Source organism: Apaloderma vittatum, unplaced genomic scaffold (genome assembly GCF_000703405.1).
Source record: "Apaloderma vittatum isolate BGI_N311 unplaced genomic scaffold, ASM70340v1 scaffold39783, whole genome shotgun sequence".
NCBI classification, from domain to species: Eukaryota; Metazoa; Chordata; class Aves; order Trogoniformes; family Trogonidae; genus Apaloderma; species Apaloderma vittatum.
Genome location: NW_009709496.1, coordinates 37,842 through 56,938, shown reverse-complemented (window position 1 = coordinate 56,938; position 19,097 = coordinate 37,842). Strand labels below are relative to the sequence as shown.

Genomic DNA, 19,097 nt, shown 5'->3' with positions numbered 1-19,097 from the left:
CTCCTCTTTTCCCCTTCATTACTCATCAGTGTTGTCAGTGCTCTGGAATTTGCACAGAATTTTACAGCATCCCTGGGAGCATCATGCCTCCTCTTCTAGACTTCCTTCCTTTCTTTGAGATATGAAATATCTTATTTCTTTTCTTTAGATGATTGCCTGCACTGGTTCAATGCGCAAAATACATGCAATATTTACTCAATAGTCACACAGCCTTTCCTGCTCCGCCTAAGATTCTTTTTCACTGAAAGTTCCAAAGAGTTTTCACTCTATTTTTACCTATTTTTTTCTACCTGGCTTTTGGGGAAATACTGTTCCTTCAGATCATTAATCTTAGCTGAAAGACCTGGGTTTATCCAAGATGTTGCAATCTCCTCAGTATTAGTTAGGCTAAAGTTACTCCACTGCTGACAGTCCTTAGTGACCGACCTGTTCTTAAGTAAGCATGTGAGTCTTCGTTTTTGAGCTTTACAAAAGCAGGATCGAATGTACATAGACAGTTACTGAAATCAAACTGGGACGCTTTATTCTGCAGGTAGACATACTTCTCTAATTGCTCATAGACATTGTCCTTATGTGCAACAGTCTTTGCTGCACTGTGCAAATGCTTAACTCCTTGGTCATATTGCTCCTTTGGATGTTGTTAGTCAGATGATCAGCCTCGCCCCCGTACTCAGCAGACATTTGTGCTCTGTGGGTAGTAAATGATACCTGTTTCCTTTTCTGGCAAAAACAAACTTTAACGCTTGCCAGGACTTGCAGGTGAGCAGCCTGGTTTCCTCTTCCCTCGGATATTTCTTTGGGAAGGTCTCACTGTGCAAATGCCTGTGTCTGGAGAGCACGGGGTCACTTGTGATCTCCTGTCCTGGCATCCCCTAAAGCTGTCCTCTGGGCTGCCCTGAAATAATCCTTGAGCTAAAAATGATGTATTAGGGGGAAAATGCCTATTCTGATTATAAGTTATTATAAGTTATTATAAGTACAGGCAGGTGTGCAGAACAAGCACAGCTGTATAATCCTGTTTCAGAGCAAAGAAACAAGCTCCACATCTGGACCAGAAGACGGGAATGGCCAGGCAACATCAACCCAGCTTGTTGCTTCAGGTGGCAGCCAGTCAGAGAGCCATGGAATAACACAAATACATAATGACTCTAGCCCAAAATTTGTTACAGCCCACCCTGATCCATGTCCGAATATATCCTGAGCCAGTGCCAGTACTTTTAAATTTGCTCCATAAACCTGGCACTTTTTTTTTTTTTCCCTTTGGAAATTTCTGGCACCTGCAACATCCTGCAGCAAGGAGGTTTACTCTTTGTTCCACAGGGAATTACAACATTCTGTTTCGTCTGAATCCTATACCTTGCTGTTTCATTTGATGTCCCCAAGGTTCTGGGGCAGACTGGTGGGATCATGTGCATTTACCTCTGATTTATATTGTCTAGGAAAAAAAACTTTAAAATTATTTGGTTATTTATCTGCAGACTGCTTTTTCTTCTCTCTCTTCCACTTCCCTATCCATCCAGGAGAAACACTTTTTAGCTCCAAGCACTGCTTTGCAAGGCAGCGTCCAGATGTCTTTGCCCAAATGTCAGGAAGATCTACAACAGCTACAAATCTTCCCTGTGATTAGTCCAGACTGTGTCCAACCCAGTCTGCAGTGAGGGGCAGATGTGTTTGACCATGGTAGCCGCTGAAGCAGCCAAAGATCATAAGTTTCAGGGCTGCAGAGCACAGTAGCAGGAAGAAAGCTTAACCCTTCATCAGCTGCTCACTGTTGAAGGATTGGCACCCAGTAGAGATTTTTAAAAAGTTTATTGGATAAAATCTACCCCAAATGACTCTCATGATTCTAAAAGGCAACAGGATAGTGAATAGTACCAAAACCAGAGCTTTTCCTCACACATCTGAACTGAAATCTCCGTTTCCCGGAGGAAAGCTCAGATTTCTTCTCTGGAATTGAAATTTGTGGCTGATGGAGGCAGCATCAGTCATAGGGACTGACTGGTGTTTTTTGACTACACACAGGGAATATATTGGGAAAATCTGATTTAAAATGGGTTGTATGAATTATTCCTTCTCAAATGTTGGGGGCTAGAAACACCATAAACCTCCCTGTGTTTGGTCAGCAGACATGACCTGGAGTTCCTAATCTACTGGAGATAAACCAAGCTAATAATCAACCCTCTTCTTGCAGTCATTCAAACATTCATGTTTCCTCACTGGCTGTAATAAAACTACAGTTCTGGGAGTGGTTTCACTCTAAACTTTACATGATGGATTTCATCTGGCTGTAGTTAAAGTGTGCTTATATGTAACACACTGAAATTGCATGAGGCTGGAGGGTGGCTGAACTCTTGGCTTCTTCCCCACACCACCCTCTGGTGAGGGCTTGGAAGGGATCGTGTCTCCTCCCAGTGTCTTGGTTTTCACCTGTTGCCTTTGTTTATTCTCGTCTCCTGAACCAGCAACCCACAAATGACCACAAGGCCTGAGACTGTCCCTCAGAATGCCCGAAAACACTGAAATCATTCCCATCTGTAAACAAGTGGTTTTGGCATGTATAAAGCTGCGCTCTGTGTGTCATTACCCACAGCTCTCAGACTGCAGGGCTGGTCTGTGCAAAGCAGCGTGCTGCTGAGAAATAAAGGTGGTTCTGCATTCGGCCACTCACATGTTATTTACCAAAGTGATACTGGAAGCTCTGATTGCGATTCCATGGCACGAAACCCATCCCATGGAAGCCAAGGAATTTGACCCATACGGTAGGATTTATTTTGCTTTCGATTTTTCTATTTTAGGATTGTTCTTTCACTGGACATTCTGTACCAGAGGCCAGATAGAAAACAAAAGTCGGACACAATCAAATTAATGGAAACAGTGAGTTTCACAGTACTAGAGAGGTAATGGTGGGAAAAGCAGGGAGCTATTGTACTTGATTCTGCATGCTATCTGAAGAAGGCAGTTCTATGTATCATCAACAAATGTCTTTCTCAAAATGCATGAAACTAATCATGGTGCCGGATGATAGGACTGGTGCAGTGAGGCATCTAGGGAAGAGTCTCAACAGTGAAGTGAGGGGTGGAGAGTGTGTCTTGTTGGAAGGGTCAACCACAAAGCGTGGCTGCTTTCCTCACCATGTGCCACTAGGGCTAGGCAGAGCACAGCAGCTGCTGGCGTTGCAGTCCCAGGGTGGGAGAGGGGAAGCAATGAGAGTGAGATCCAGGCCTGACTGAGAGGGAGAGCAAGACAGATATCTCTGTGTGTGTCATACTCAAAGCATGAATCATGAGAGATGGGCACCAAGGTCCCAACAAGATAAAATTCACCTCTGGCACCATCCATGGAAAAGTTTTCTAAGCGCGGTTAGAAAAACCTCTCTCAGCTCCTCTAGGGAAAGGCCTCTGTGAAGATCTAACCCTTGATATCCAGTCATCCTGTCTACTCTCACTGTGTTCCTGGTGCCTGCAAGGTCTTGGTCCTGATCCTCCAGAGAACAGTTATAGCAGGGATCACACTTCTACACATATCTCACCAAATGTCCACCAGGGACTCAGTGATTTGTGCTTATGTACAAGCTTAATGGCCAAGTTAGAGAACGAATTTCCTGAGACTGGCAAGTTAAGAATCTGATAACCTTCAGGATCATCACTGAAAAATTTTCTATCTTTGTAAGAACCTCAGGTCATTCTACCTCAAATCAGATGAAGAAAAGAGGAGGCATTGGAATGATACAACAAACAGACGGAAGGAGGAAGAAGAGAGGATGCCTCATGACTAGATGTGAAATCCTCTGCCAGAGTTACCATCATGAAGCCAGAGTTACCACGACTTATGTTGCTCACCCAGTGAACAACTAAGCCATCAACCTTGAATACCCGTGAGTCTGGTTTTAGGGCAGCCTTCATGTCAAGGAAAAACCCAAGCCATAGTCAGCGTTTTAGAGATTGCTCAAAGATTCTCATCCCAGGATATGGCTATGTCTCACTTTTTTGTGCCTGGACCACAGCCTCTATGCATTTCCTCAGTCCTTATGACATGTCAGGTAATTGGTGCTGGGAAGATAAAGTGATCCAGAGTCCCTTCAGGGCCCCTCAGCTCAAGAGAGACATGGAACTGCTTGAGAGAGTCCAGTGCAGAGCCACAAAGATGGTTAAGGAAGTAGAATATTTCCCTTATGAGGAAAGGCTGAAGGAGCTGGGTCTCTTTAGTTTGGAGAAGAGGAGGTTGAGGGGTGACTTCCTTAATGTTTATAAATATGTCAAGGGGGAGTGTCAGGAGGACGGAGCCAGGCTCTTTTCAGTGATGTCCAGTGACAGGACAAGGGGAACGGGTGCAAGCTGGAAAATAGGAGGCTCTGCAAAAATATTAGAAAAAGCTTTTTCACTGTGAGGGTGACAGAGCCCTGGCACAGGCTGCCCAGGGAGGTTGTGGAGTCTCCTTCTCTGGAGACTTTCAAAACCCACCTGGATGCGTTCCTGTGCAATCTACTGTAGGTGATCCTGCTCTGGCAGGGGGGCTGGACTAGATGATCTTTTGAGGTCTCTTCTAACCCCTAATATTCTGTGATTCTGTGATTCTAGAATGGCTCTGTGATAAACTGCTGCAAGATTTGTAGTTCAGAGTCAACATAAAGGCTAAAAAGATGAGGTTTCAGCTCTCTTTTGGGGTTGCTGAATTCAAGTCACTTGCTCATATTGCTAGGAATTCCTGTGAGGATCTATTTAACCTGACCTTTTTTGGGATGTACTTGGGTACTGGAACAATTCAAGATGTCCAGATTACTGTGCTGTAGGAAACCTTATGACAGGCCAGAACTGGTGAACAATTACTTGGCATCCTCATGGATATGCTGGTCCTGTATAGCCATTCTCCAACAAGCAGTTGTCTCTGTAAAGTGAGAGGAGCAGTAGGATGGGATTTGTAGGTACTGATATTCAGTATGCTTCAGTTGCCTTTAAGACACTGAAATCAGAGCCAGTAGCTGTTGCTGGGACACACGTGGCTGGATTTTCCAGTGGGGAGCAGAGCCAAACATTTTAAAAAGTCTTTAAATGTGGCCAGTTATTCTAGTGCCTATGTGGGACCGAAACTCTTGAACACCCTTTGCTTAAGTGCAAGACCCATTTGCGCGGGAAGCAGAGCATGTGCATACGCATGTGTGCAAGGCAGAGGAGGAAGGAAGGAGCTTCTCCCTTGGACTTTCTAACACACACTTTATCATTAGGACTGGGAGAGCACACTGGCAACCCAAGGTCATTATTTCAATGCCTACAGGGAGTTAAAAACCCCAGTTATCTGGCTGGAGGCCAGAAGCTGGAGGTGTTTCTCTCACAGCTGTGAGCTCTTCTCTGCTCATGAAAACTCTTCCTTAAGCCCGATGTACACAGAGACTTGGCTGATGGGTGATTTGGGAGCACTCCTGTGAGGCCACACCCCGTGTTGTTGACAAAGAAGGCACGAATGACGCCTCAGCCAGACGCAGGCAGAGGGAAGGTCTCCTTCGGGAGAGCTCGGATGAGGAACAGCACATCTTCATGAGGAACAGAAAGGAAAACCCAGCCCTATGTGAACCACAACTACCGGGGCAGAACATGAAAAAGAGGAAAAGGACATGCCGTGCTCTTCTCTCCTAGCACGCAGAAACTCCCAAAATCAGGGCAGGAGAGAGGCCTCTGATGACACTCGCTATATAAATGCCTCGGGCAAGATGAGCACTGGGGGCTGGAATCACCTGCTATTCTCTCCTGTCCCAAGGCTGGGACTGAAGCTCTGCCCATATCTCCCCATTCCTCAGGGGGTATCTGTCAAGGATTAGGCTGTCCTTCCCCTTCCTCCCTCCTCTCCCTCTGTGGTTTTGTCCTCCAGCCTACAGCACAGCTTGCCTGCAAGGGGAAGGCAGAGTGCAACCGGGTGTGTGTGAGCAACAAGGGGCTCTGCTCACGCTGGTTTGCTCAGAGGCAGGGGCAGTGGCATCCCCTGCCCTGTCCCTTCCCCCTGAGGGGAAAGGGCTGGAGCAAAGGGGTGGCCTCATGAGAGTCGTCGAGGTGTTTGCAGAAGGCTCCTCATTGCCAGAGCCCAGCTCGTGGGTACAGCACCTCGGGGAGGCAAGACCTGGGGGATCACTCTGCCTCAGCTCTGAGCAATGCTTGATGCGCAGCTTGGATGCTGGGTACTAAACAGAAGAGGGCAGTGAATGTGTGGTGAGGGAATGGTGACAGGCAGGTGGGCAGACGCTGATTTTAAGAGAGTTGCAGCTCCAGAGCTCTGCAGAGAAACTCACCCAAACCAGACCCACACTCACCTCATTGGCTTCCAAAACTGTCCCATGCTTGTGGGCTGTGAATTACAGCAGCATTTTTTTTCTCCTAGCCTCAGCTTCTGCCCTCCTTGCCTTTTTATAGAAAATCAAACATCCTCTTACCAAACTGTGCATTTCTAACCCAGTAGTTACTTTTATTCCCCTTCGATGAGGCTCCTAGAGGATCTTTCATCACGCTCCGATAAGAAAGTTGGTGAACAGGAGCGATGGGCACATAGGTCTGAAGCAGATGTTTCTTTGAGAGGTGAGTCACAAGAGGGGCTGGATTTCAGCCAGGAGAGCCCACAGGGCGAAACGCACGTCCGACAGCCCCTCTCAAGCTAAGGTGAGCTGAGTTTCTGAAAAGCAGCTGCCAGAGCACAAGCACAGCGCAAACCGCTTCCACCATGGGACCTTTCTTCTTTTGCTTTTCCTTATTACTGTGGAAAGAGCTAAATATTCACCCTGCTCTCCCTCGCCTTCCCGCACGATTACCATTGGTAGCACAGACCTTGTGCTTCACTCACATTTTATCGCCTTTGCATCGAGGCACGGGAAAGTTCAGACTCATGGTGAGAAACACACGCTTGGATGAGGATGACGTGGCTGGGACGTGGCAGGGCATCAACAGCCCCCAGGGTGCTTAGGGACGAGGACTATTCACTGGAACTACTGACATGCCAAGAAAAGGTGTGTCTAATGCACTGCCCAGCTCCTTTGCCTGTACACGCCTGCGTGGAGCTGGTATGCAGCAAGGGACTGTGTGCTCTCTCTCGGTGGCTGCTTTCAGGAAATGCGAGTGGTCACGCATGTTTCCACCATAAGGATCTTACCACACCTGTACAGAGAGTGCTGCCCCTGTACAAAAGAGGAGCCGGACTGTGACTCCTCGATCTAAGGCACTTAGTCAGTGCCTCAGTTTCCCCAGCTCTAAAATGGAGGTTAGTAATACATTGTTGAAATTATCTTTCTCAGGTGTGGGTTTTCATAGGCAGCTATAAACCAAAATTTATTGTACTGAAGAGAGGTTGCAGGCTACTCTGAGAGACTGAAAAGACTGTATTATTTATTGCATTGCAATGACTGAAAAAAAAAAATTGAAGGAATGTGTGCAAGCATCATACCTGTGGGTGCAGCATCCGCACACAGAGTTTTTACTTGCCGATCCTTTAAGCTCACCTCTGATAGAAAATACCTTTGCTTTCCTATTTTCTTCTGATCCTTTATATTGCCTGCTTGAAAAGTCACGGGTTGCTCAGAAGTCTTACTGTTTTCATTGGGATTTCCAAGCTAACTAACTCCTAGATCTTTGTGGCCATATGAGCATGGCTGGAGTGTTATATTACAGCTATAATTCATGTGTGTACACATCTCACATGCTCATGCACTGCTCTGGAGCTGAAGACAGTTAGAGATATGGATGGTGATTTATGAAGCAGGAAAATGTAGGGGGTACAACCAGGAGGGAGAAGTGGGAATGGTTGGGCAGACAAGCCGACAGGGTGTTCCACAGCAGCAGAAGATCTCTTGGGGAAATGCATCCTGAAGCTCTCCATCACCTCTGGCTCCTGAGCCATGCCGGTTGGATGAGCCCCTGGCCCTGAACGCAACAGTCGCAGCACTCCCTGCCTGCTTCCTTGCAGTTAGATCCATACGTCACACATTAATTCACAGCGTCACCCCTTCCCTCTTGCTCAAGGCTCCCTGTGACACCATATATTAGACACTGTGGAAGTAAAGGGAGGACACAACCCTTCCCCGCTCATGGGACTGCAACCTCATTGGAGTGTTGCTACAGGAATTGTTTTGTAGGTAGAAGGATGAAAACCAGCTGTGATCCTCCCTAGAGCGGTGGTAGTTTCTATCACTCTGTAACATAATGGCTTGGCTTTAATGTAGAGCACTTTGTGTCAATGAGTAATAAAAGCAATCAACCCATAGTGCATTTGTGTCTTAGCTGGGAGTATGTGTAGATGAGGCGATAAGGCTGTTACATTAACAAAATTTAGCTGCACACAGCTTAAGAGCCCTACATGGCCAAGCCCTGATAATTAAGTATTAGAATACCCTAATACTTCTGTTTGCGTCAAAGTGCTGTAAACGTTAGGTTAGCCAAGAGAATAAGATACAGTTAGCATATATAGTACAGCCTATAGATCCATTTGAAAGCTACACTGAGTCACGTCAGCCAGGTTTTAGGTTATACAGAGACATCTTGGTATATTATTTTGGGAGAACTGTTCTCCAAAGCTGAGGGGACATCTGTTGTGCTAAGTTAGGAAAGCAGAGTATGATAAGAAACTGCTACAGACTTTGCTCCACAAAGATGCTAACTTGTTTTTAAAAAAACCTATTAAATATGTACCTTGCCAGTTTCCACTGAATAAGAATATTCTTTCTAATAACTCCAGCAGTTTCCGTAGGACTGTTTCAAGATACAGACCTAAAGAGGGGTCAAATATTGTGTTGGCCTCTGTCAGATGAAAACCACAAACCATCTTTGTTATATTGCATGTTTGCAGCAGTCTTACACCAGGGAAAACTGGAGGATCCCGACCTGCTCTGCTGCCGAGGCCAGGATGCTCCTGAGCCCTGAGCTGGATGCAAGTGGCCGGTGTGAAGTCACCTCCCGGCCTCCAGTGACTCATGGTCAGGGAAGTACTGGCATCCTGCACTCGGAAGGGTCACTCGCCTGCCTTGCCCTGCAGGGAGGGTAAACACAGGGAGGTGGATGGAGCTGGGAGCTGGATTGCTGGGCATGGGGAAAATAAGCAGGACTTTGCCAAAGCTGCCGTGACAGCTATGGAGAGATGGAGCGAATCACAGGCAGCACTGGCACCTGTCACCCTGCCTCAGTCCCGTGGTGGAATTTGCTCCTTGGGCTGATATGCGTGGACATCTGATGTGCTAAGCTGGAATAGCAGAGTATGATGGATGTGTCAATTACAAAAGCTTGTAAACACCACTCTGGCTATTACCACGGTCCTGCTGTTCCCCTGGGAGTCTTTGCTTTCTGTCTCACTCATGCTTGTATTGGGCACAGTTTCATCATGCACCAAATGAGGAAAAATGGGCCTGTTCTCCTCAGCTGGACTTATCATCTCTGAAAGGTGCTTGTATTTGGGTGCAGGACAGAATAAGGAGGCAAGAAGATCCATATGTCTGTAGTGTATTGGCTGGCTAATTCTCTGCGCTTGCCTCTCCTAGTGACTTAATTCTGTTTGTGGAAGACACTCTCCCTGACTTTCTGAGCTCACCATACCACTTTTTCTGAATTACTGCTCATAACAACTGGTTAAGATACATTGTTTTGAAAACTGGTGCAGCCACAGGTTAATTAACACAGTGCAAGACAAGCACAGGAAGATGATGCATATTATCAGTATCTGTCTCATATCGATGCAATCTCTATCTACGTGGCTAATGAAAGTCATTACGATTTATGGGACCTGCATGGCCAATGCCCTGTTCACGTGCATCAGAACTGTTGGAAACACAACTCTACCCTTGTCAGAGAAAGCCATGGAGTGAAGGTCATGGGTGTTTTTGCCTTATACAGACACTTGGATGCCAGAAAAGACATCAGAAAATATCATATCTGCATAACCATATCAAGGTGTGTGTCTGGCAGAGAAGAAGAAAAGTTGCTCATTTGTCAGCTCATAAGGATGGATCAGAAAACAGAGAGAAGAAAAGCTAAAGTAGCAGAAAGCCCTGGCCTTTTGACTTGGGACTTGTGCTGTCTACCCAGGGTCTCCCAAACCATATGCCGAGGACTTCTGCAGTGTGACCTCTAAGGAAGAGTGTGATCTTGGAATGAAGGCAAAAGATTGTTAACTCTGACAGTAAATCTGCCGCATGATCTTAAAATAGGAATTATAAGGGTTACATATTGAAAGAATAATAAACTTGCTACTACTACTGTATTTGGAGGGAAATCTCGGGGAAGAGGCAGCAAGCTTTGAGCAGTTCTGTAAAAGTACCGACTGGCTCCATCTGGAGGTGACAGCTGAGATGACAGACACCATCAGTTGGGGCCAGCAGACTGTAGGCAGAGCTGAAAGCAGAGCGAGAATCTGCTCCTCCACCCTGTCTTGAAGACTTGCCCACTGAAGGCAGGTCTCCAGTCTTTTATGGCTTCTCTTTTCAAAAATAAAGATCTCTGAGACTGTGATTTTTTTCTGTGCTTTTGTACCTTTGGGATAGGAGAAATGTCTAGTTCTATTCCTCGAAGGTGCCCTGGAGCTCTGCTGGATTTCCTGGCACTGTGAGACGAGGTGCTGAGTGAGAAGCCTCCTTACAGAGGCCTCATTCTTCTGTCCCCAGCAGGCTGCGTGACCCCTGCTCACCCAGAGAGTCCTGCAGGCAAACAGGAAGGCTGCAATGGCAGTAAGTGCACAGGCAAAATCCAGCCAGGCAAAATCTCCCCAACTGGTACTGGCTTGAAATGTTCAAAATTCTCACATGAGTCCAGGCATGAGAAGTAGCTAGGTTTGGCTTAAATGCAGAAAGAGGCCTTTAAAAGCCATCTAGTCCAGCTCCCCTGCAATGAGCCAGGGACATCTTCAACTAGATCAGGTTGCTCAGAGCCTCATCCAACTTGACCTTGAAGATTTCCAGGGATAGGGCCTGTACAACCTTGCTGGACAACCTGTTCCACTGTTACAGAGCTCCATATCTGAGATGGGATGGTTGGTGTTGACTCTGAAGGCCTATGGCTGCTACGTTTTTCCCCTCCAAGTGAACTAGGTCATCAGTTCATCAGAGACCAACAGGGTAAGCAAAGAGCCTGGGATCATGCTAAGACATGAATCAAGGTGTATGAATAAACATGTGAGTGCACACGAGAGCTCTTCTGTGTGTCTCTCGGTAGTGCTCAAAACTTCTGCCCTGAAGAACAAGTTTTGATTCTCTTTTTTATTCTCTATTTTGCTAAAACCTGCAGTGGTACCTGTTTTCCTTGCAAACCCAGGACTCCAGTTACCTGCATGCCACTGCTGCACAACCCCATTGCCCTTCAGCCAGGCATGACAAGAGCTTTAACTGTGCCGGGCGGATTGGCTGCAGCAGCTCCCGTGGGTGCTCTCACCCTCCTCCCGTCTCCGCTGCAGGTGAGAGTTGCTCCTGTGGCCATCACTAACAGATGGCATCTGCAGAAGTGAGAAGTTTCTGCTCTTCGTGGCCATTGGAAGAGGGCAGCAATATGCTGGGACACTGAGCTCTCCTTCTATCCCAGCTTTAAGAACAAGGGGCTGGGCGTTGTTTTTCTCAGCACCCCCCCCCCCCCCCCCCCCATGTGCTGATCACCTGCTAGAATGAGGTTTTTCCTCCAGTATGTGGGCTGTTTTTTCGCTTTTTTCTCCACTGGGTTTTTGATAGCATCTACCTGGACAGACTGCTGGATGGTGAATGCTGACGATTCCCTGGAGGTAAGATTGGGATGGGCAGAGCTGATCTCCAAAGCAAATATGTTCTAGAGAGAGTTTCAGTATCGTTGCTTGGCTCACATGTACCTTTTCCCTATTATGTTGGATAAAAGTGGATGAAAATGAAATTAATGACTCTGGTTAAGAGTAGGGGGAAAGTGATATTTTGTGTAATTTGCTCTGCTAGACTTTTTTATCCAGATTCTGTTCTCACTTATTAAGTTCAGGAAAGGTCTACAGGCTCTAGGTTTAAATGTGCATGAACTTGAGTACAGTTATTCTGCATCTCCAGCCTGCATGAGTATTTTGGAGATGTTTCTAATTCTGTAGGTCAGACTTCTTGGTGGAAAAGTCCAGTGTGTACACCTGTGCTCTTCAAGTCTTTTTCTTAACAGCCCTTGAACTATAGGTTTAGCAGAAATTAATGGAGTAGATGGGGAGTGACATCAGATCCAGCACTCAGAAATATTTTCTCGAACTTGTGCAAAGATTAGCACTCTCATGTTAGAGAAAGGTATTGACAAAAGTAAATTGCAAACAAGGTAGCAGGATGCCACACACATACAAGCTGTGCCCAGAGACTACAGGCCCCAAACTGTCACCATTTCTCCATCACTCAGTACTCCAAGTTCTCCAGCACATTCTGTACGTTTAAGGACTGCAGATTCAAAGTGTGGGAATCTGCTCTCTGGTAGGCTGGATACTTCATGCAATGAAGGTGAAACATTTTCTGAGATAGCGAGTTTGGCCGAATATATCAGGAGGAAACTTTTTACCTTTCCAGCATGGGAAACCAAAGGAACTCCTCTGCACTCAGTGATTGCAATGCAACGTTTAGCTGCATCACATCAAGTATTGAATTATCTGAGAAAAGAAGGCTAAAAGTGATTACAATGAAAATACTTTTTTCTTTATGTCAGAAGAAATCCTGTCAATCTGACTGCCAGCCCTACCCTGGAAGGTGGTTGTAGATGCTGTAGTGGTCATAAATCCAGTGCACTGAGGTTGCTGACGATCAGTGTGTCTGCTCAGTCAGCCACTTTTCAAGGAAAACAGTATGCACCCATTGATGCTGGCTGGGATATCACTCTTCATTTATTGTCTTAGTTTAGGAGATATTCTAGATTCATTTCAGGGAGGTGTGAATCACCTGGAGTCAGCTGAAGGTGTTAGAAAAGCCAAACGATCCCAGATCTTGCCGTCATTTCCAAGAAAAATTAAAGAAGGAAACCCAGCTCCTGAGCAAAGTGAGTCCAGGAAAGATCCAGCCCATTACCCTGAGGCTGTGTAACCTTGTCTTCTTGGCACAAAGGCACCTGCACTGGACTGTCGCAAAGTATTCCATTAACACTCGGTTTGGTTATTATTTTTTTCCTGCTCTGAGTGTGAATACTAAATAATGGTGAAAAATGCCTGTGGCCTTAATACCTGACCAACTGATCTCCCTAATGGCTGTAACGACTCACTGCCTCTCTAAATAAGGAAATGCAGGTAAAACCACCCAGAAAGGTGTGGAGCTCACGGTGGCTCTTGTTTTCTTGTTTTCTTGTTTTCTTGTCCAAAAAAAAAAGTAATTCAGGCAACTTCAGGAAGAAAGGACTCCAGCCTTCAGCATAGAAGGTCACTTGCCTTTGACCCTGGCCCCCAGCAGTTGGGGAGGGTGAAGCCCTCCCTCACTGGGAATGAGGAGCAGCCCAGGAGAAGGAGTCCAGGGAGTGCTGGGAGCAGCCGCCTCTGGTTCAGAGGGGCTGGAGGCCCCAGTCAGTGCTCAGCTCCCACAGCCTCCCCTGCCTCCCCTGCAGAGACAGCCAGGTTATGGCAGCACAGAACGTGATTTAAGCTGGTGTATTCCTTGTGAGCATCAAGACAAGCCTGGGTCAATTTTTGAAGTAGTTTGTACTGGAAAAAAACCATAATCTGCTTCCCAACAAGCACTGTAGTGTGTACACAGTCCCTCCCTGTTGCAGGTGGATTAAAAATATTGCCACTACTGTTAAATGCTGTCTTTTTTCATTTTCATGCTGGGCTTGTAATCATTGTATGTTGGCACCTTTTTACAGTGTGGTAAAACACTGTGACTAACATCTCTCACATATTTGTCTTTTGTGTTTTCCCCAGAAGGGGAAGTGTGTGCTTGTTCTGTCATTTTTGTGTTAGAATTATTTTAATATTAATTATACATTATGCACAGGATATAATTATATATATATATAACAGTCATTACTCAGTTTATGTTTTACATGCATACTTTTCCTAGGGAAAGCAGGTCGTGGCAGCGTGTTTCGTAATCAAAGTGGGAAATGGGGAGTTTGGCTGCGGTGCTTCACTTCTCAGGGAGCTGGGTTGGGGGGAGCTGGAGCAGATTTGCTATGGGGTGAAAGAGGTGATGGGGAGTTAGTGCTGCCAACATGGGTCTGACCACAGAATGAAGAAATTCATGCCCCCACCAGATGCCCCTGCCAGGCCTAACCTCTCTCCTGTTTAGAGCACTGAGTTCCTGTGTGCTCGAGGGTCTGTGTGGGGGCAGATGTCCAAGGGAGTGTTTGAAAGCAGATTAACAATGAAAAGGACAAATGGTGTACAAACAGAAGGGAGGAAGAGATGTCCAAGGAGTTTAAGAGCCAGATAACAGAAACCAGAATAGCTCAGCAGTGGCTCAGGCCAGCACAGGTCCCCCCTCTAAAGCCTGTTCCCATCTCTCCTGCACCAGGCAATGGGACATTTATCTTTACCTGCATAGAGATGGGCTGATCCCTGCTTCTATCCATTTTAGGTGAAAACTGAAACATCCTGAGAAACACGAAACACTTTATCAAGTATTTTCTAGCCTTGGAAGTGGTTGTTTCACAAGCTAGACCATGATCACAACTATTGCACCTTAAGATCTCTGTTTCACTTGGAGGCTGACAAAGCCCAGAATTCTGTTATTTACTTTATAAGTAATTTAGATGAAGATGCTGCTGATAAGATTTAGAAAACAATACTAATGTGAGCAAGTGAGGAGCTGGGAGTAAGAATAAGCCTACAGTGGTTTGGGAGGAACATGAAATTATGTAGATACAAGTGGAACAAAATGTAATTTCATTAAAATAAATTAATTTCAAGCAGAGCCTGAATGGTGGTGAGTAAAGACGGAAGAGGAGCTGCAGATTGATTAAGTGGGCCACGGTAAACACTTACATGTAATATAAACATGATAAGTTGTTTTACATGCCACCGGTCTCTTGAAAAACACAGAGTCAATTAAATCAAATTTTTTTTCAGCACTTCTTCTCATTTTTTGGTGATATTTTTCATTAAATCTGCTACAAAATCTCAGAAATTGGAAGTAGTTTTCATCTTCATGAAACAAAACATATAAATTGTTTTAATTCAAACATAAATAGCATCCTTTTTGCCAGTCTGAAGCAGTGACTCATTTTTACTCACCTTCTGTTCACAGTGCAGTATCACAGAGAAGTTGAACAGTTTGGCCCAGGCATCGCGTTGTGAAGAAAATATTGCAGTTGGCTACATACTTCAATGCAACCTGAATGAGACTTTATTAAGTGGCTGAGATATGTTATTATCTGCTTTGTGATTTACACAGTGCAAGAAAAATGAATTCACTGAGTCATCCAAGCAAGCCCAGTCCCCTTCCCCTGTGTGAAACCCATTCACTGGGAGAGTTTTTCCTTCCATTAACTGCAGCGGGTGTCACTGGCAGCGGCGGGGCAGGCTGGAGTCCAAAGCTGCTCCGACATTAACTCTGCTCCTTGTATGAGCAATTCCAGGAATGTTTTAGAGGTGCTTGTTGCCATATTTGCATTGGTAATGAAAATGCCTCCCGTATTAAAGTGTCTTATGGAAGGCTGGGCTGGGAATGGTATCTACAGCTTCAGGACAGCAGAGATGATTGGCCGTGATGCTATTGCAATGTCTGCCCAAGTCTGGATGTCTCAGGGATGAGTGTGGCTCGGGCACATGTGGTTCCACTGCCGGCAGCACATCGGGAGCCCCAGGGCCAGGATGGGCACTGGCTGCCTCTCATTTTCCAGTCAGTGTTTATGGCCGAGTCATTTGGGGGCAGACCTCCACACGCGTCTGGAGGGGGGCTCACATCCACCCCTCCGGTCTGCTGCAAAGCACTCCTCTACCGCACTGCAGCCACCTCCCATTGAGGGCATCAGGGTCCTGGCGCAATGCCTGCCCTGCCAGTCGTGCTCCCCTCTGAGCTGCTCCTTCTCAGCAGGAGGATGGTGTAAGGGCAGCATGGACAGCAAAGTCTCAGGTCATCTGGTCCATGGCCCTGCAGAGCTCAGCCTAGACAAGTATTCAAGGAGTGATCATACCTGCCCTTAAATGTCTCCTGTCAGTCACTGGCCCAGCTCTTCCCAGAAATTTCCTTCAGATTTTGTTATCCTTACCAATACGAAGTTTTTCTCCTAATGTTTAGTCTGAATTTAAAATCTAATCTAATTAGGAAGGACACAGAAAACCTCGTCCTTTTTCTCCATCTTGCTGCTTTTTTCTCTTCTTCAACATCTCTGCTTCACCATCAGTGTAACTGGACCAGGATTTCTGTTGAAGGGCCTAGATGATTGTCTGCTGTGTTCGTGGATATATTAATTTATGGTCTTCTTTCTCTTCCCAACCCACAGGTGAGTACAAAATGCCGTGGTCTGTGGTGGGAATGTGTCACAAATGTTTTTGATGGGATCCAAACTTGCGATGAGTACGACTCCATCTATGCAGAGCACCCTGGTATGTAAGAGTCAAAGATGCTTCTACAAGTGGTGGGGACACCTGACTGTACACCAAAAGAACATCTGTTCTACTCAGGGACTGGTGATTTGATGCACATACATGTTAGAGCCCTGTTTCTTTTCTCAGTGAGGTATTACTCTCAGCAGTTGGAGAAAGATTCACTCTAGAAAAAAAAACATTCCCATGGGATCTGACCCCATCACTCACCCATATTCCCATGCCTCGTGTGGTAGAACCATCTGTTTTTGTCCTGCAGTGAAACTGGTGCTGACCCGAGCCATGATGATCACAGCGGACATCCTGGCAGGATTTGGATTTCTCTTCCTTGTCCTGGGGCTGGATTGCGTGAAACTCCTTCCTGATGAGCCTCTCATTAAGCTGCGCGTCTGCCTGGTGTCTGGAGTTACGTTGCTCATTGCAGGTATTCATCTGCTGCATCCTCATCCTGCAACGACTCTCTTTAGCAGTCTAAAGCCTTCTCTTATTTTGGACAGAGGAGTTGGTGGTTTTCTGGAGGCTAAACATGGGGGAAGGAACATAATTTTCTTTAGTTGTGCAATATAGCTTCCTCTGGTCACTGCTTGTCCCTAACAACACATCGTTGAGTTTATCTGCTTTCATCTCATGTACTGACCAGGTGACCTGGCTCTGAGTTGGCTGACTTGCATTTACTGCCTTTTTACGGTGAAGAAGTCAGTGTTGTTGATAAGGCAAAGAGATGTAATTGCTGAAGGACTAGAAAGTCCTAGCATCCTGGTTCGGTTCCTGGACCTGCCACAGATTGTGTGACCTTGGGCAAGTCACTTAGGCCAAAATCTCTGCAGCTGATCTCTAATAAAAGGATAATAACACATCTCTCCTGCTTAGGTGATAAATAACCGATTGACTGAGGTGCTTTGCTGTTACAGCCAGTGGGAGAATTTTAAATGCAAAAATAAATAGACAGCTAGTTAGGTACCAACCCATTTCATTTGACTTTATTCCAAGACTGAGCACCTAGCTCTGCTTCAGTATGAGTAGTTTTAACATATAACTCATCCCAGCTACTGGGACCCTATGCAAAACACTTTGAGAGATTCTTTTAGACATCTTTCATTCACCTCCAGAAGTTTGTCTGAAAACACTGTCAAAGTTTTGAAAATTGAAACAGGTTAGAAAATTAAATTCTTGAAGCAACTTTACAACAAGTTGATAAACAAGCTAGGAAGAGAGGAACTCTCTGCCTTTTCCTGCAGAAACATGAGTGCTGTCAGCCAGTGCTGACACGGATGCTGTGAGTGCCAAGCCACAAGGCACGGCCACTGTCTGACAGCACTGCAGGTGGTATCAGTAAGTACCGGGATAAATCCACCAAAGTGACTGGACTGAGATAGAACTGGGCCAAAAGCTGTCCATCCTAAAGACTGGCCCAGCAGACAGAAGGCTATAGCTCCAGATTTTATGTTTGTGATCTCCTCGTGGTCCATCTGGGAGCTCTGTGTGGCACCTCCCTCCTGTCCTGCAGGTCTCCCAGGCATTACCGGCTCGGTGTGGTACGCCGTTGATGTCTACGTGGAACGCTCCTCTCTGGTCTTCCACAACGTGTTTCTGGGCATCCAGTACAAGTTTGGCTGGTCGTGCTGGCTCGGCATGGCGGGGTCACTTGGCTGCTTCTTATCTGGGGGCCTGCTCACCTGCTGCATGTATCTCTTCAGAGGTGAGGAACCGTAGCAGGGCTGAAATACAGTTCAGAGATAGAGCCATCGCTCAGGGCCTGCTACAGGCACACAGGGTGGGGAAAGTCCTTCAAGGGCAGTATCTTCAGCTGTGAAATGGGCATAGCATTATTTCAGTAGCTCTAGAAAGCACATCAAGGTGTTCAGGTGGGAGCTGAAGTGTATGACATAAAATGTGTTATTATGTCATATCTTGGAGAGCTGCTTTCTCTGAATTTCAAAGTTTGCAGCTGAGAGTCACCAAGCACTCATTAGCAGATCATATTTTTCTCCCTCTGCTTCACAGAGACCAGCTCTGGAAGATTCCACTCTGCTTACTTCTTGAGGAAAGGCTATTCCTCAGCTGGAACAATCGTAACAAACATGCATTTGCCATCCTCTCAAACAGCTACTGCCAAAATGTATGCAGTGGACACGAGAGTGTGAGGAGAAGGTGAGCACTCCAGAAGGAGCTCTACTTCTATTTGTAGTGGATTGCACAGAGACCCAAACTCCTGAGAATGTGATGCAGATGCAAAGTTAAATTTCAAGGGTGTGCTGCGTGCCAAAATGTTTGCACTGTGAGAGCTTAAGAAAACCCCGTCCTTCAAGAAAGTAATCTCTGAGAAGATCTTGCTTTAGAGATTCCTGTTGTCTTGAGTGCTGAGGCCAGTTGCATAAGCACGAGCTGAAATAACCAACACAAACTCTTCAAGCATTTGGCTCAACACTATCTGCACAAGTGAGATGAATCAGCCACTCCTGGATCAGACTCCAGTTCATCATGAAGATCCCCAGACTGTGAGATGGATCTGTTCCGTGTCTGGCAATGTGGTAACAGAACATACAAAGCAGAAAGTACAGACAAAGAGAGGAACTGATTGTCTAGCCAACATCTGAACCTTGTGCACCCAGCATGGGGGTCTTCTCTTAAAG

At 46.0% G+C, this 19,097-nt stretch overlaps 1 protein-coding gene across 1 annotated transcript; it reads left to right on the top strand.

Moving 5' to 3' along the window:
- The first annotated feature begins 11,610 nt into the window (after positions 1–11,610).
- On the top strand, positions 11,611–18,608 carry CLDN16 (claudin 16). The gene is made up of 5 exons (XM_009866942.1): positions 11,611–11,724; positions 16,362–16,464; positions 16,724–16,888; positions 17,972–18,163; positions 18,469–18,608. Exons 1-5 carry the CDS (start codon positions 11,611–11,613, stop codon positions 18,606–18,608), a joined length of 714 nt encoding a protein of 237 aa, XP_009865244.1.
- Positions 18,609–19,097: the final 489 nt, after the last annotated feature.

Excerpts from the sequence above, each read along its gene's own strand:
- CLDN16 (XM_009866942.1), top strand. The coding sequence starts at position 11,611 with ATGAGGTTTTTCCTCCAGTATGTGGGCTGTTTTTTCGCTTTTTTCTCC. Across the intron at positions 16,465-16,723 it reads CATCTATGCAGAGCACCCTG|TGAAACTGGTGCTGACCCGA; the intron begins GTATGTAAGAGT and ends TTTGTCCTGCAG. Across the intron at positions 16,889-17,971 it reads AGTTACGTTGCTCATTGCAG|GTCTCCCAGGCATTACCGGC; the intron begins GTATTCATCTGC and ends CCTGTCCTGCAG.